The sequence below is a fragment of the Mus caroli genome, unplaced genomic scaffold (assembly GCF_978045245.1).
Source record: "Mus caroli unplaced genomic scaffold, Mus_caroli_1 scaffold_20, whole genome shotgun sequence".
NCBI lineage: Eukaryota > Metazoa > Chordata > Mammalia > Rodentia > Muridae > Mus > Mus caroli.
Genome location: NW_028227275.1, coordinates 55,936,951 through 55,953,470, shown reverse-complemented (window position 1 = coordinate 55,953,470; position 16,520 = coordinate 55,936,951). Strand labels below are relative to the sequence as shown.

Below are 16,520 nucleotides of genomic sequence, written 5' to 3'. Positions count from 1 at the left end.
GAGGGCATTGGAGCTACAGATGGTTGTGAGTGGACATGTGGGTGCTGGGTCATCTGGAAGAGCAGCCAAGTGTTCACAAGGGCAGAGCCATCTCTCCAGCCCCTCTGGTCAGCCTCTTACAGATATGATAGTCTGACCTATCAACCAACTGACCTCCATGTACCTTCACTGTCACGTGATACCTGCACACCCCTGTTTGCCAAGTGGTGTAATAAGTATTTCATCAATGAACTGGGGCTTCTACATTGGAGGGGGACATGAAAATGAGCCTCAGGTTCAGGGTGAGGGTACCCAGAAGCTAATTAAAGGGAGATGACTGTAGAGTGGAGATTCAAAACATAAGGAGTCTTTTAGCAGGGCTCTGAGGAGGGAAGGGATCCCTCTGAGTGGGAAGGGGTCTCTAAGTGGGGGCTCTGGGTGTGAAGGGTCTCTCAGCAGAGGCTCTGGGTGGGAAGAATCTCTCTGCAGTGTCACGAACAGCAGTTGCAATGTACTCAGTGTGTCTTTTGGAGGGGTAGGGACAACTCTACCTTAAGCAAAACTTTGGGAGGAGTGAAAGAGTGCAGAGCCAAGTTTGATGGCATTACCTGCCATCCCAGCTGCATAGGAGGTTGAGGCAGGAGGATATCAAGCAACTGACGATCCATCAAGGAATAGCCAAACTGAAAGGGAGCGGGAGATGAGCAGGAAGGTCTCCATGTCAGCTGAGGGTCAGGAGCTCATTCCAGTGACACAGGATGACAGCAGTGTCACAAACCTACCCGCACAGACAGACAAACAGGCCCAAGGGGACTTCTGTTGTATGCCCTTTGAAACCAAAGCAGAAACTCAGGTTCTGAGCCTGTGTGAGGTGTTTGGGCACACCCCAGGGAAAAGGGGCTGTGTCTCTCCACAGCCGAGGTTGTTCTTGCTTCCTGGTCTCCTTGCCTCTCCTAGATATAGATGAGTGCAGCCAGGACCCAGGCCTGTGCCTGCCCCATGGGGCCTGCGAGAACCTCCAGGGCTCCTATGTCTGTGTCTGTGATGAGGGTTTCACACTCACCCAGGACCAGCATGGGTGTGAGGGTGAGTACCCTCTCTTCTCTCAGACCGGTAACCCTTGGAGCTACAGCTGGCTGGGACATGTGTCCCAGTTCCACCTTTTGGAATTTCTGGAACAGGAAGAAATCCTCTTTGCCTGGGAGGAGTGGGTGGAGCTAGACCTCTCCCCAAGTGACAAGGAGGGCTAGGGCAGGTGAAGGCCAGAGTGGGTACAGTTTTGGGGTACAGTAGACAGGGCCAAAGCTACTATCTCCATGAATTTGAACTGTCACCTTCTCCAGAGGTGGAGCAGCCCCACCACAAGAAGGAGTGCTACCTTAACTTCGATGACACAGTGTTCTGTGACAGTGTATTGGCTACCAATGTCACTCAGCAGGAATGCTGTTGCTCTCTGGGAGCTGGCTGGGGAGACCACTGCGAAATCTATCCCTGTCCAGTCTACAGCTCAGGTAGGAGGGGTGTACCCACCCCTTCCCAGAGCTCCCTTTTGTTCATCAGGAAACCAAAGGGCTCTGGGTGGGTGGGAGGGAAAGGAGGAGAGAGCAGATGGATGTGTGGCCAGTGCGTGCTCAGCCCTGCTTTTCCTGCCCTCTCTCACCCTGCAGCCGAATTTCACAGCCTGTGTCCTGATGGGAAAGGCTACACTCAGGACAACAACATTGTGAACTACGGCATTCCAGCTCACCGTGGTAAGCTCCGACCTGCCGCCTCCTTGCTTCTTTCCGTTACAGTTCGGCTTAGTTTAAGGGTGCTGGTTGGGTCTGCCACTCGCTGGGTAAACTCCACCCCTTACAACAGCTTGACCCCAAGGATCCCCACCCAAAACCCAGCCTTGGGTTCAACTCTCCCAATAAGCCCCACCCACGAGTCTCAGCCAAGGGGCCCAAAGCTCCAAGTGAAGCCTGAGGCCATTGGGCACTCACGGTTCCCTTGGTCACACAGACATCGACGAATGCATATTGTTTGGGGCAGAGATCTGCAAGGAGGGCAAGTGTGTGAACACGCAGCCCGGCTACGAGTGCTACTGCAAGCAGGGCTTCTACTACGACGGCAACCTGCTGGAGTGCGTGGGTGAGCCCAGCTACAGTGCTTCCCGGGGAAGCAGCCTAATCCAGGCCCGCTCCTGTCACCAGCCCTTCTTTCTCTCCCCAGACGTGGATGAGTGCTTGGATGAGTCTAACTGCAGGAACGGAGTGTGTGAGAACACACGTGGCGGCTACCGCTGTGCCTGCACACCGCCGGCAGAGTACAGCCCCGCACAGCGCCAGTGTCTGAGCCCGGAGGAGATGGGTGAGGCCCGGGGAATCAGTGCGGGGAGGAGCAGAAGGGACCAGAGCCCATGCTGAATTGTGATTACCACCTCCACCAACCCCCTCGATGTCCCATAGACGTGGATGAGTGCCAGGATCCGGCTGCTTGCCGCCCTGGCCGCTGTGTCAACCTCCCGGGCTCCTACCGCTGCGAGTGTCACCCGCCCTGGGAGCCCGGGCCCTCCGGCCGCGACTGCCAGCTCCCCGAGAGCCAGGCGGGTGAGGGCGACATTCGTCCTGGGCCGATTTTGAGTTCTGTCAGGGTGGAGCCCCCGGGCTACAGCCCGCAGCCGGGATGGGACAGCAGTGGGTAGTCCCTGCCTCCCTCCTGTTGATGTGGGTCATGTTCCACAGAGCACGCTCCAGAGAGACGTGAAGTGTGCTGGGGCCAGCGAGGAGAGGACGGCATGTGTATGGGGCCCCTGGCGGGACCTGCCCTCACTTTTGATGACTGCTGCTGCCGCCAGGGCCGCGGCTGGGGTACCCAGTGCAGGCCGTGCCCGCCACGTGGCACCGGTGAGCTACCCCTGAGGGACTAGAGGTAGGGAGAGGCATACAGCAGTGTTGCTGACTCTTGTACCCACTTCCAGGGTCCCAGTGCCCGACTTCACAGAGTGAGAGCAATTCTTTCTGGGACACAAGCCCCCTGCTACTGGGGAAGTCTCCGCGAGGTGAGGCCAAGGGAGCAAAGGTGTGGATTAGTGGCCATCAGTGGGAGCCCATATTGATATCTGTATTCCTCTGGCCCACATAGACGAAGACAGCTCAGAGGAGGATTCAGATGAGTGCCGTTGTGTGAGCGGACGCTGTGTGCCACGGCCAGGCGGGGCAGTATGCGAGTGTCCTGGAGGCTTTCAGCTGGACGCCTCCCGTGCCCGCTGCGTGGGTGAGCAAGACGTTAGGGACAGAAGGGCAGAGTCCGCGGGGTGCAGATTGCACCACAGTGGGACTTGACAAGCCTGCATCTGTTATGCCATCTTGCAGACATTGACGAGTGCCGAGAACTGAACCAGCGGGGACTGCTGTGTAAGAGCGAGCGGTGCGTGAACACCAGTGGATCCTTCCGCTGTGTCTGCAAAGCTGGCTTCACGCGCAGCCGCCCTCACGGGGCCTGCGTGCCTCAGCGCCGCCGCTGATGATGCAGCCTTAGTCCACACCTCAGTGATCGATCATCGAGGGTATTTTCCACTGAAAGTGGAGACAAGTACATCCTTTGCTCCTGACCAAAGAGAGCATGGACCCAAGGATCCTTCAGGGCCCACAAATCTCCTTCCCACACCCCAACACCCAAGGGTGCTCCTGTCTGCAGAGTGCCGTCTGCTTTCTCCCCAAGGGTGATTCCTAGAAACTTCAACGTCAGATCTGCCCCTTAAATTTACTCTTGGCTTTCAAGGCAAATTGATACTCATATCCAAAGCTGGTTGGGATGGCAGCATCAAGACCTACTGCTTGGCGGGTTGGGCTGAGCTGGGACCCAGGATGTGAAATAGAATTTATTGTGGCTCTGATTATGTACACTAGATGTGCCTGACCTGCTGACCAGGCTCACATGGTTTGTACAATAAATACATCCGCCGGGCCTGCTCTCCAGTGATTGGAAGTGCCCAGTGGCTTGGGGGTGGGGTTGTCAGTCCAGCTTCCGGGCTCCCAGCTTCATGGGCCCCTTGGTGGTCTTTTTCTCTGCCCGTTTGGCTTCCATTTCTCTTCTCCTTTCCTCTCGCTTTTTCCGGGCCAGCTCTGCCTTTACCTGTCCTGGGATCAGGAAGGGAAGGCCGAGTGGGCTGAGCAGTCTCAGGTCTCTTGTCCCACACCTGCCCACGGGGCCCTGTCCGCTCCTCATGGGAAATACTCACTGCTCTCAGCCTCCAAGCCTTCCCAGTTGTCTTCACCCCAAGAGTCTGGGTCTGGCCTGGGCTGAAAGGGAAAGCGGAAGCTGCAGTAGAGGCAATGCCCAGCACAGCCCAGCCCAGCACAGTTCGCTCCAAGCTGTGCTCTAGTGAGCCCGTACCTGAGCACTGGGACGAACAGACAGGGCAGCAAAGGGGTCGCCCTTGTCACTGGGCTCTGCACCACCCCAATTATAGTCGCTAGCTAGCCGCGTGCCTTCTGGAGGTGGCTCCACAGAGCTGGGTTCCTGCCAGCCCTGGTCCCAGGAGCCCTCAACTTCCCAGCTGCTCCAATGTGATTCCAGAGATTTGTGGTCTGGGTGGTTGGCCTGGGAGTAGACAATGGGAAAGGCCAGGTAGAGTAAATGACCACAGTGCTCCATAGAGACCCCTGCCTGACCCTGCCCGACCCAGCCCACCTGTCCAGCTCGGCTCCCTTGGCCCTTGGCACTCCAGTCATCCTGCTGTGCCAACACGGATTCAGCTTCCTGCTGCAGGGTAAGGAGGAGAACAACATGAGCAGCAATAATCCTCAACCCCCGAGAGGGCAAGGACAGTGAGTGAGCCTCCCGGCCATGGCATTTTTAATTGTTTTGAGTCCTACCAGCCCTCTCTTCTCTGACCCAGCTCTAGGGACCCTGGGGTTGACTAGGAGGAGCTCAGTGGCTGTTGCTGGCCTATTATGACTGACCAAAGCTCCCTCCCTACCAGGATGGCATGCAGATGAGGGTGGCCCAACTCTGGTCTGCACACTCCTCAGAAGGACAGCCTGTGCCTTGAGCTGGCGTCCCTGGTGAGGCCTCCTCGGCCCTGCTCACCTCCAAGCTGCCCCAGTCCTCATCGTCCCATCTGTCAGCAGTGGCACTGTCTTCTGCATTGTCCTTGTCTTCTTCCTGTGTCTCCCAGTGCCCTGAGGTTGCAGGGGTGGCCTGGGCAAGGGCAGGGGCTGGAGCAGGATTTCCTAGGAGACAGGGTTCTTGGGGTAAAGTGGCTAAGAGGAAAGGGGTGAAAGGAGTAGGGGTGCCACGGAGGCCCAAAGAGTGACTAGCCGATGCCCCATGCCTTATGTCCCTGTCACTGCAGCAGGGGGACCTGACAATAGCTTTCAGCCCTCAGCCACTGATGCGGCGAGCCTGGGACTCACCCTCTGGCACTGGTCTCTGGGGCACAGTGGTATCAGACGGCACAGGTGTGGGGTGTGCTCGGATCAGCTTGGAGGTGAGAGAGGATACCCCAGTCACAGCCCAGCCTGCCCAGCTGGCTGCAGCTCCTCCTGTTCCAGGACTGGACGCTGCATGGACATCCTTCTCTGGACAGTGAGAGAGATGCAGATATAGGCTTCATGTTGAGATCACAAAGGGCCCAGCTCTGCCACACAGTGATGCTCGGAAAACCCTCCCTAGCCCAGTCTTCCAATCTATGGAACATCTATGGCGACTTGCTGGGGGTTTCCAGCTTTCAGATGCTCTCATGGGATAGGACATACCAGGGGACAGTAAAAGACAGAGTCAGGCAGTGGTGGCGCATGCCTTTAATCCCAGCACTTGGAGGCAGAGGCAGGTGGATTTCTGAGTTCAAGGCCAGCCTGGTCTACCAAGTTCCAGGACACCAAGGGCTACACAGAGAAACCCTGTCTTGAAACAAACAAACAAACAAACAAACAAACAGTGCATAGAAAGAACACAAGTGTGGGTCACTCACCTACTTCTGCCAGCTGGGTGGGATCCTCTGACACAGACTCTAATTTGGACAGGAAGCTTCGAATGGTCTTAAAGGCCTGTGGAGTAGCAGAGGCCCCAGCACTTCCAGGGTGTGGCCAAGCCTCAGAGAGACTGAATATCCCCAAGCCCCGCCCCCAGGTCTGCCCTGGCTGCGCCTTACCTGGTCCCGCACAGATTTCTCAGGGTCCACAGTAAGGCCGCAGAGCACAGGCAGGATCTTATGGGCACAGTCATCCATCGAATAGAGATTGTGTGTGGCAGCAAAGCCCAGGACACCCGCAACCCGGGATGGTGCAAATGGGTCCTTAGTGGCTCTGCTGAAGGCGGAGGTGAGGACCCTGTGTCTAGTCTGAGGGCCCGGGTGGATGGAAAAGGATGCTTGAATATACAGAGGCAATAAGCAGCCCCAAGCCACCAGACCTCACTTCCCACTTCCCAGGGCAGGGCCAACCAAGGTCTAAAAATAGGAACTTAAAGAAAAGAATTTATGTTGGGTAGAGGTGGCACGCACCTTTAATTCCAGCACTCACGAGAGACAAGTTCATCTCTTGAGTCTGAGGCTAGCTTGGGCTATAGAGCTGGTTCTAGGATAGTGAGGGCTGCTACACAGAAAAACCTTATCTCACAAAACCAAAGACTTTCTCCTGGACCACACTGCCTCACAGTGTATGGCGCAGCCACCCCAAGGCTGAGTATGTCTTCCCTCCTTCCCTAGTGCTGGTCCTACTCAATCATTAGATTTGTTGGTTTGTTTTTGAGACAGTCTCCCTATGTAGTTCTGGCTGTCCTAGAACTGACTGTAGACCAGGTTGGCCTCAAACTCAGAGATCCACCTGCCTCTGCCTCTACCTCTGCCTCCCAAGTGCTGGGACTACAGGCGTGTGTCACCATGCCCAACTTTCATTCAGTCTTATTAACTGTCCAGGCCTGGCACAAGTTCGAGTGTTGTGTAAATGACCTACGGTTAACTCCGCCTCAGGAAGCCCAAGCCCAAGCCCTAGGCTAGCGATGCTCAGGACTGAGGACCATGCTCTGGGACAGGACCCTCTCTAGCCCAAGAGGAGGCTGCCATCCTTCCACAGCTTTGCAGGACACTCACACTAGCACTGAGATAGGAGCCGATTTTGCCCAAGCAGACCGTGGTGTTGCAGCGGATGGGACCCTGGTCGTCCTTGGCTTGTAGCCTTGCGAAGTGCTTCATCAATTCTACATTGAGGTTGGCCTCATTCAGCTTTGGGGCCAAGAGCAGCATGGACTGTAAAGAAGAGAGAGAGAGGGACTGTGAGCCAGGGCAAGAATGGACTCCTGGGAGGATGCGCAGGCCACTAGTGGGCTGTCAGATCAGCCTAGCTCAGTCCCACCCCAACTAGCATATTAAAACAGGGAGTCCTCCGTTTCCAGTTCTCTTTTATGGCCAGACACAGAAGCTTGCCTGCATTCTGTCCCGTCAAACTTACATACCAACACACTCTGACACCCACTCTACCAAACCGGTTCACTCAGATTGAGGTCACTGATGACCTCCAATTTGCTACATTTGATTTTCAATTTAATTTTGCTTTGTAGCCCAGGCTATCCTTGAATTTGCAATCCTCCTGCTTCAACCTCCTCAATGCTAGGATTAGAGGCATGCACCACCATGCCCAGACTCAGCCATTAAATTTATTTACTTTGACAGAAGTCACAACAAGAATGCAAGGCAAGACCTGAAGGCAGAAACCAGGCATGGAAATCAAGCCTTTAAGCCCGGCACTCAGGAGGCAGAGGCAGGTTTATGTCATTAAGTTCAAGCCCAACCTGGTCTACACAATGAGTTCCAGGACAGCCAGAGCTATATAAAGAGACCCAGTTTTAAAAAGCCGCGCGGCGGTGGGGGAGGAACAGAGTACAGAGGCAGAAAGCAGGAGGAAATGGGTTTTCCTCACAGCTCACGCTCCCAGGACCACCCGTTCAGGGATGGCTGGGCCATCCACCTTGCATGAATAAGAAATAAGATAATGCCCAAAAGCCAATCTGACCTAGGCAATTCCAAATCTTACCCTTCCCTCTTTCGAGGTGACTCCAGGCTGACAATAAACGGAACCAGAACAAGGGCCCGTTTTCTCTTACCCATGACCCTTTAGGAGTTTTGACACCCCCCCCCCACCAAGTTCTTCCTACACTTTTAAGCTTCTGTTCGGTTCTGCCCCAGCCTGAGTGAACTCGCATCTGAGATCCGGGTGGTCAGAAACCTCAAACTGCACTCGTCAGCTTCTTCTCTATCTAAGCCTCCTGCCTGCTCAGCGTGGTTCCTCCTCTCCCAGCGTGGTTCACACGCCCTGATGTTTGTATCTGCAATGCTCACATGCAGCAAGGGCTTGGGAGTGAGGCTTCAGAATTTGCTAGTTGTTGGGAGATGATGGAAGTGGGCCTTGCCAAGGCAGTGGATCCTTGGAAGTTATCACTTGCCAGCCCCTCCCCTCTGTCCTCTGTTCTTCTGTGATGAGAAAAGCAATTCTGCTTTTGCTTCAAGGCCCCTGCCAGCATGTCCTGGCTCCCTGGGGGCCCAAATGCAGCAGAGCTGTGAGCATGGACTGAAAGCCCTGACCCTGACCCCAGAAGGTCATTTCAGGTATTTTGTCACAGTGCAGTACACTGAGGGCACAGTCTCCTGGCGCCATCCTTAACCAAGACTTCTTCCCTGTACTTGACATGTGCATGGTCGGTGCCAGCTCAAGGCCTCTCTACCTGATAGTCACACAGCTGCACAATCGCAGCCCAGCTGTTCCTAGTCTGCGCCGCAGTCCTCTCAGCAACTTCTCCTTCAGACCCTTCCAGTGCCTTAGCCTAGAGCTGCAGGATCATCTTTACCTCTCAGGAAAGACCGTCAGCCCCCATTTCAGAATGTGCCATTCTCCCCACCACCTGACAGCCCCTAACAGCTTCCACCCTCTCTGACAGGCTCCACAAAGCGTACAATCTGTATACTCCTGGCTGTCCTGAACTCACTTTGTAGACCAAGCTGGCCTTGAACTCACAGAGATCCACCTGCCTCTGCCTCCTGAGTGCTGGCATCAGAGGTGTGGTGTGCACGGCCACGCCCAGTGATGCAAGGACTGATCTTTAAAACAAGTAGGACCTGCCGCAGCCCAACTCCCTTCCAATGAGTGTGCCAGGTGCTCCCATGATTCTCATCTGTCTGGCTCCACCTTCCATAGCCACACCCTTCAGTGTGCTAAATCCCTTTTTGCTACATCGACATTACTAGAGACCCCCAGCCTCAAAGCCTTTACAAGGGCTAAGTGCTGATCCTCTACAAGGAGCAGGACATCCAGCAGACTGGATGAAAGGTGTTCCTCCTGTATACAAGCTCTTTTTTGAGGCTTTTCATGTAACTTAGGCTGGCCTTGAACTTATGATCCTCATGACTCTGCCTTCCTTGCACTGAGATTATAAGAGCTTCAACATCTGACTAAAGCCGTGTTTTTAAAACATTCCTGAAATACCCTATGTAGACCAGGCTAGCCTACAACTCACAGCTATTCTCCTGCCTGTGTCTCCTGGGTGCTAGTATTATAGGTATGTGCCTCCATGCCAGGCAGATAGGTCGTCCCGTATTTAAAGTTGCAAACTCTCCTTTCCATATGCCCCTTTCACTTTCTGATGAAATACAAATGGGTCTGCTAGGCCCATTGTTTGTCCCACTCACAGACAGAGGAACTAGCTGCCAGTGTGAGCTGTGTCCCAGCATAGGGTCAGGCAGGCACTGGGAGCTGCTTAAGTGTCAGCAGAAAGTTCTGCAGGCTGAGTCCCCCAAATCCCTCCCACTTTCAGGGCTGCACCCAGGGATTGGATTGGCAGCATGCATACATATGAATCCTCTCACACCTTTAGGCTTAAACCAAGGTTTGTGTTCCAGAGAGAACCACTTCCCTGTCTTGGAAGACAAGGGCCAGCCATTCCAGGCCTGACAACACTCACCTTGACCGTCTGCTCGCGGATGGCGGGGTTGGTGTCCAGGAAGCCATGTGTGACATGGGGGAAGATCTGGGTGTTGACTGTTGGCTCATCAAGGTATTGGATGAACTGCTCCATCTGTGGTCCAGGGGAGAGCATGAGAAGACAGCTGCGCCCCCACCCAAGTCACGGGGCAGACACTGGCCACCAGGTTTCCTCCTGAGGAAGCCCAGCTCGTGTGTGTGTGTGTCCTCAGGAGGGAAGCGCATTTGACAGTTGGACAGGAATTGGTTCCTGGTACCTGGGAGTCACTAGTTCTTTCTGGCTCATAAGGACCCTCTAACCTAGAAGCCAACAATCTGTAGCTCCAACTGTCTTGGGACTGACAGAAAAATTGTGTCCTACTCTAAAGGACCTAAGTGATGGAGCCTGGAGAATCCCAAGGCTAAAAGGAGCCAGGGCCACCAGCTCTACCTCCTGAGAACTTTCCTGGCCTCACCTGTGTGGTGGCCATGGTGGAGGTATCCAGGGTCCCTAGGTAGCCAAAGCACAGGCTCTGACCACCTGCTTAAGGCTGGGGGGAGGAGGCCCTGGGCAGACTGGCCGAGGTGCCCACCTGCTGGAGGAGGCGGATGCGCATGGCCCGGTCGGTGGATGAGAACATCTTAACCACCACGGGGATGATCTTCTCCTGGTACTCTTCAGCACTGAGGAATTTTCCCACCTGAGGAAGGAGCAGGAAGAGAGCTTGGCCACACCCACAGGGCTAGGGCAGCTTCACAGGGGTCCCCTCAGTTTGCTTGGGTGGATGGTGGAGAAAGCATTTCCTCAGCAGGACCTTGGCCCACTCCCCCGCAGGCGACTCTCACGTTAACCTTCCTCCGTCTCAGGAGGCAGCGGAGAACTCAGTGCCCCTCCCTATAAAGTGGCACCTGTACCACACATGCACACAGAAGTCTGCCTACAATTTCTGAGGGTTCCACTTAAACAGTTCCAATTTGATAGCTACGTTTTAGTCTCTTCCAGCAAGTCCCTTCATGGGTAAAGAGTCCCCTGGGATGGGGAGGTGCCTACGTAAGCACTGCTGGCTGGAGTTGGAGGCTGAGGGGAAGATCAAGCGGCGGAAGTCAGAGAGCTGAGTGTGAAGAGGGGGAGGTTGGAGTGCGAGCAGATTCCTGGGCCCAGCAAACCAGGGTGCAGGGGTCAGACCTGTAAGGCTTGAAGAAATGGAAGAAAGGCTCTGAAGCCAGGGTCTATAAGCAAAAGAATTGAGGTACAGGGACTGTCCTTTCCTAGGCTAAGAAGTCCCCTGGCAGGTAGCCCCTGCTTGCTAAGTCATGAGGACACTGGGTTTGAGTCTACCCTGAGTACGCGTCTTACCCAAGGCTGTATCCACCCAGGTCCCTGAATCTCACAGCTCCTGGCACCATTTACCTTGAAGAGAGGTGTGAGGACCACAGCCCCAGCATTGCCAAACTCAAAGGCAGTCAGTAGCTGGGGCAGCACCTTGTGTCGACAGAAATCTTCGGGAAATGAGTCTAGACTCTTGCTCAGCTCTTGGAAGAACTTCTGCTTCTCAGCTGGCTCTTTGATCTGGGGGAGCATAGACAGGGTTCAGGGCGAAAACCAGCCAGATCACGTACACTCCAGTTGGATGAGGGCAGAGGCCACCCCAGCCTGAAGGAGGAGGAGCAATGCTATGGAGCCTAGCTCTCCACCTCGGGGTGATCATGGGCAGACTCTTCAGTGTAAATTGGCATAACAGCTCTACCACCACTCTGAGCATTCAACCAGAAAATGCTCATAAAAGCTGCCAGCGAGCCAGGTCTGACCACCCACACCATGGCCAGCACTAAGGAGGTGAAGGCAGGAAGACCGAGAGCTGGAGGCCAGCCTGGGCTATAGAGCCCAGAGTCTTCTAGTGACTGTTCTTGCTGTAGCCCTGTCACTTAACCTATAAGGTAATCAACCACTAAGAGAGCAAACCCCTTCATCTGCACTCCCTTTTCTGTTCACAAGAGCCCACACGAGGAAGCTGATGCTCAAAGCGAAGGATCTTACTTGGCTCCTTGCCCTGGCCTGGTTGGTACACGGGGTGCAAAAAGTAAGGAAATAGGCACATGGTCTTCTACCAGACCTGGGCCAAACCAGGCTTGACAGTAGTCCTGAGTCTTTCTAATACCACAACACAAACTCCCTGAGCAGAGTCTGAAAACTAAAACATCCACTCTATCTTAAACAGCCCTCTCCACACTGTTACAAGGTAGGAAAGCACATAGAGGCAAGCTGGCACACAGACAGAAAGGAAGTGTGGTAAAGACACACAGCCAACAAGTAACCAGCACACCTCTGTGACCTCACACACTGCGGGACAATGCTGTCACTCGCCCATTTACAAAGGAAGACAAGGAGAGTTAAAGGTCCCACGGCTGGTCACGGTGGCACATGGTGGCACATGCCTTCCAAGCACTGGGGAGACCAAGGCAGGATGGAGGGCTCAAGGCCATCCTGGGATGCATAGTGAGGCCTTGCCACGGGAAGAAGAAAATCAAGTATCTGAGTAGTCATTACCCAAAGCCCCGTGTCCCGTTTTACTGCCACCCTCAGGAACAGCCTGGCCCAGAAGCAGTGACCCTGGCTGAGGTGCAAAATGCCAAGGAGACTTGGAGCTATGTAGTCCAATGTGGGAAGCAAGGAGGCAGGGAGGTGACAAGGTTCAAAGAGAACAAATCACAGCCAAGCCACCCTTCCAGAGAGTCACAGAGGGCTCTCTTCACTCCCACATTCTCCTGGGGATTAGCCAGAATCTGCCCATTTCCTATGGGGCACATTTTCAGGGGCCAGGCAGCCTGGCAGAGTCAGTCATGTGAAGAGAACCCCACATAACTATAACAACCAGTGCCCCCCACACTGGCCAGGAGATGCTGGGGCTCAGCAACCCCAGCTGCTGCTGCAAGATATAAAACATTGCTACCAGGCATGGTGAATAATGTCTTTAATCCCAATACTCAGGGAGACAAAGGCAGGAGAATCTCTGCGAGTTCAAGGCCAACCTGGTCTACATAGTGAGTCTCAGGATAGCCAGGGCTACAGAGTGATACCCTGCTTCAAAAAAACAAAAAACAGAAAAGAAAAAGGAAAGAAGAAAAGAGAAGAGAAGAGAAGAGAAGAGAAGAGAAGAGAAGAGAAGAGAAAAAAATACGATACTGGCCTTCCTGATTCACCCCAACAATGCACTCTGCTCCTCTGAGGTCTGCCACCGTCCTGCCCAGCTCCTGATTCTATGTCCCCTCCACCAGATAGGTCAGAGCAGAGCCGCAGCCCTTTGTCACTATGTCACTAAGAGCTGCTGGATGCTGTTGACTCTCTCTCCCTTGCACTGACACGGACGCTGAGACTCAAGAGGTGCTCTTCTGTCTCCGGGGACCATCTTTCCTGAGTCACCTTCCAGATGGCTCCTATCTTGAGTCTTTCAAGTCCTGGCACAATTCTCTAAGGGACCCTCAGACATTTTCCTCCCAGCACTAACTCCGGGAGCACAGGTTTTCTCAGGAACATTTCCTGTCTCTCTCCTGTAATGAGAGCTCACAAAGGTGGGCACCTGTTTGTTTGCTCCGTGCTGGGTCCTCGAGGGCAGATCTGACTCTCCTTCCTCCCTAGAACTCTGTGTGGCACCCATGAGGAACAGAGCAGCAATGCAAGTATGGAGTGACTGGTAGGTCATTGCTGAGTGACAGTGTCATCAAACACCTGCCGTGTGCTCACCTGTATACAGCAGCCCGCACTATCCTCCCCACCACGTGTGGATTCAACAACCAGACAGCAAAACTATCAGGAAAGAAAGCACTGCCTGCACCACATAGGTACAGCCTACTTTTTCCTGCCATAGTTTGCCCAAATATCATGATATAGTAACTATTCACACAGGACATGTACTACCTAAGGTGCTAGTAAGTTAGCTACTGATAACTTAAAGAATACAGGACGGGGTGGGGTAATGGCTCAGTGGGTAAAAGTATTTGCTGTACAAACATGAGGAACTGAGTTCAAATCCCCAGCACCCATGTAAAAAGCTGGGCATAACTCAACACACCTGTAACCCTAACCCCAGGGCTATGGAGATGGAGACAGAAGGATCACTGGAAATTACTGGCTCCAGCCTGAGTGAAACCCTAAGTACTGGGGATCAGGCAGCAAGGGACAGATCCCCTGATCCCCTCCTCTGGCCTCTGCACATTTGCACACAGGCAAGTCCACATCCTCACACAAGCGTATACACCACACAGACACACACACAATTATGGAAGGATATAAGTCATATGCGAATACTATGCCATTTTACATTGACGATCAGAAGATCTGACAACCCTCAGGTGTCCTAAAGCCAATCCCCACTGTGCTGGTTAGTTCCACACCTAGGAAGATAGGATCTCAACTGAGAAAATGCCTCTATCAGATTGCCTGTAGCCAAATCTGCTGGGGACATTTTTATGATTAGTGACGGATGTGGGAGGGTCCAGTCCACTGTGGGCAGTGCCACTCTTGGGCAGGTGGTCCTAGGTTATATAAAAAAGCAAACTGGAGTAAGCCAGTGAGCTACATGCTTGTCTCCACACAATCCAAATGTGAGACGCCAAAATGTAGGTGAGAGGTCCTGACAAGGAATCCCAGTGTGGACGGGGGCTCACCTGAATCTCCTCCAGGAAGAGGTTGGTCTCAACAAAGCGGTTGCTCATGAAGCCGCCAGGTGCCCGGCAGTTCTGCAGGAAGCGGGCCGGGTTGGGACGTACCTTCGGGTTAGCTCCCACCAGTTCACAGTAATGGGTCACCAGGGATTTGGGGATCTGTAGAAGAAGACTCCGTGTCAAGGAAAGAGTAGTGGGTGGGTGGCAAGAAAGAAGGGCCTAGGACAGAGGAGGCAGGCAGAGGCTGGGCACTTACCTTCCCAGGGTTGCGCAGGGCAGCTGCCCGAGGTAGAGACCCATTGAAGACTTCCCAGATGAGGCAGCCCAAGCGCCACATGTCTGCTGACCTGTGCAGTAACCCAGAGCTGTTCAGGGCACCCTAGAATATGCTAATGCTGCCTCCAACCTGCTTTAGGTCCCAAGCACCCTCTGCATCACAGACCCTGGCTGCGTCCCTGAACTGAGCCCTCCGCCCCAAGGAGTTTGTTTCATTAGAAGACACCAAAGCTCAGAGAAGAACAGACACCTGCCTCCAACACACAACTTTCAAATCCAGAAGCACCGAACACCCAAACTCTGTCCCCCTTAACCAACCACCTCCTCCTGAGATCCTGCTTCCCCTGCCAGGCAGGCAGCAAGGGCCAGGGGTTTCCCAGCGAGTCTAGGGGTCGCAAGAGTCCAGGGGCCTCAGTGCAGGGCAGATCAAAGGTACAGTGACCTCGGGCACGCACCACTTCTCTCTGACTGCTCTGCTACTGCTGTCAGCCAGCTCTGGGGGATCATATTGCTCAAGCTCGGGGATCCCCTTGCTGGGTGGTCCCCCGCCGTTGCCCTGTGCTGAGTACATGTAGTCCAGACCCCCAAGTTTCCACTCGCCAGCCCTGTCCACAAACACAGCGGCCATGCAGACATTATTGTGGATGAGGTTGCAGTCGTTGACCAGGAAGCTGAGGGCTTTCACGATCTGGTGTAACCCCCATGACAGCTCCTGCTCCTTCAGGCCACCTGCTTCTGCTCGTGCCTTGAGGTATGTTCCCAGGGGGGTCACAGCCTCTGTCACGATGTGGAGGCACTTTTCTGTCTGAGTAAGAAAAGGGGTATCAGGGCACGGTGCCAGAAGAGGAAGGGAAGATGAGGGACGTGACAGGGAAAGAGGCAGTGGAGAAGATACCAAATCTGAAGGTACTGAAGCACTTGGGTACAAAGTGAGGGCCTGAGGAGAGTAAGATGGGTAGATCGGGCGACAGGTACCTCCAACCCATCGATATAGGCCAGGATGTTGGGGTGTCGGAGAGTTTTGAGGCGTTTGAAGGCAGCTTTGGCCACCTGGGTCTGCTCTTCAGCTCCGGGTTTCACATCATACACGAAGATGGACACTGCGCTGCCTGTGGCCTGGTGGAGGACAGACAGAGCAACCTGAGAGGTGCGGGCCAGGTGATTTCTCCAACCTGCCTGGGCTACAGCAGCTCCGAGCCCGTCTCCAAAATAGAAGGGAAGGGACTCCAGCCAGTCTCGCCCCAGGACAGCCCTTAAGGAGCTAGCCAGGCCCACGTGACCCCCGTCCGGTTTGCTTGTCCGTCCCTCGGTCCTTCCGCCCGCCACGTCGTCACTGCTCGCCCCGCTCCCCAGCCCGTTGCCGGGATTCTCGGTCGCCGCCACGTCAGGCCCGGCGCGACACAGCGAAGCCGGCATACAGACTAGGAAAGGCCGAGGTCGGCCGCGGCCTTCGGAGCAGCGCACTATCTCACCTTTTTGCGGCCTCGGTGCAGGATCCAGGGCCCGGGCGGCCCGCCTTCGGGGGGCTCAGGGCTCAGCTCGAACGGGAAGTCCCGGACCGGGTCCCGGGCAAAGAACCACATCGTCGCCGCCGCCACGGGCTCGGGAGCCTCCACTCCGGGTCCTCCGGCCGCCCGAGCCGGGGCGGGGCGGGGCGAGGGCGGA

At 54.7% G+C, this 16,520-nt stretch overlaps 2 protein-coding genes across 5 annotated transcripts in view; one reads left to right on the top strand and one right to left on the bottom strand.

Annotated features, from left to right (window-relative positions):
- Ltbp3 (latent transforming growth factor beta binding protein 3) overlaps positions 1-3,929 on the top strand; it is a 16,896-nt gene extending 12,967 nt beyond the window's left edge. For 2 of the 3 annotated variants that reach the window (XM_029472578.2, XM_021152498.3), the window contains exons 19-28: positions 937-1,065; positions 1,323-1,490; positions 1,647-1,730; positions 1,984-2,112; positions 2,194-2,331; positions 2,430-2,570; positions 2,706-2,867; positions 2,942-3,022; positions 3,106-3,237; positions 3,336-3,929. In XM_029472578.2, the coding sequence (XP_029328438.2) occupies positions 937-1,065; positions 1,323-1,490; positions 1,647-1,730; positions 1,984-2,112; positions 2,194-2,331; positions 2,430-2,570; positions 2,706-2,867; positions 2,942-3,022; positions 3,106-3,237; positions 3,336-3,487 (1,316 nt within the window). In that variant the 3' untranslated portion in view covers positions 3,488-3,929. The remainder of the gene's footprint in view (positions 1-936; positions 1,066-1,322; positions 1,491-1,646; positions 1,731-1,983; positions 2,113-2,193; positions 2,332-2,429; positions 2,571-2,705; positions 2,868-2,941; positions 3,023-3,105; positions 3,238-3,335) is intronic. The other variant, XM_029472577.2, reaches the window with a different exon arrangement.
- Scyl1 (SCY1 like pseudokinase 1) lies at positions 3,832-16,520 on the bottom strand. Of its 2 annotated transcripts, none has more exons than XM_021152503.3 (17): positions 16,328-16,520; positions 15,831-15,971; positions 15,311-15,660; positions 14,836-14,926; positions 14,583-14,738; positions 11,329-11,487; positions 10,511-10,618; positions 9,919-10,032; positions 7,058-7,213; positions 6,119-6,307; positions 5,939-6,014; positions 5,382-5,546; positions 5,056-5,198; positions 4,657-4,725; positions 4,360-4,566; positions 4,205-4,265; positions 3,832-4,103 (listed from the first exon to the last, which is right to left on the bottom strand). In XM_021152503.3, the coding sequence occupies exons 1-17, from the start codon at positions 16,436-16,438 to the stop codon at positions 3,979-3,981; spliced, it is 2,421 nt and encodes an 806-aa protein (XP_021008162.1). In that variant the 5' UTR covers positions 16,439-16,520; the 3' UTR covers positions 3,832-3,978. The 2 variants fall into 2 exon arrangements, with proteins under 2 accessions (XP_021008162.1, XP_021008161.1); XM_021152502.2 differs by having other exon boundaries at positions 4,657-4,728; positions 16,328-16,503.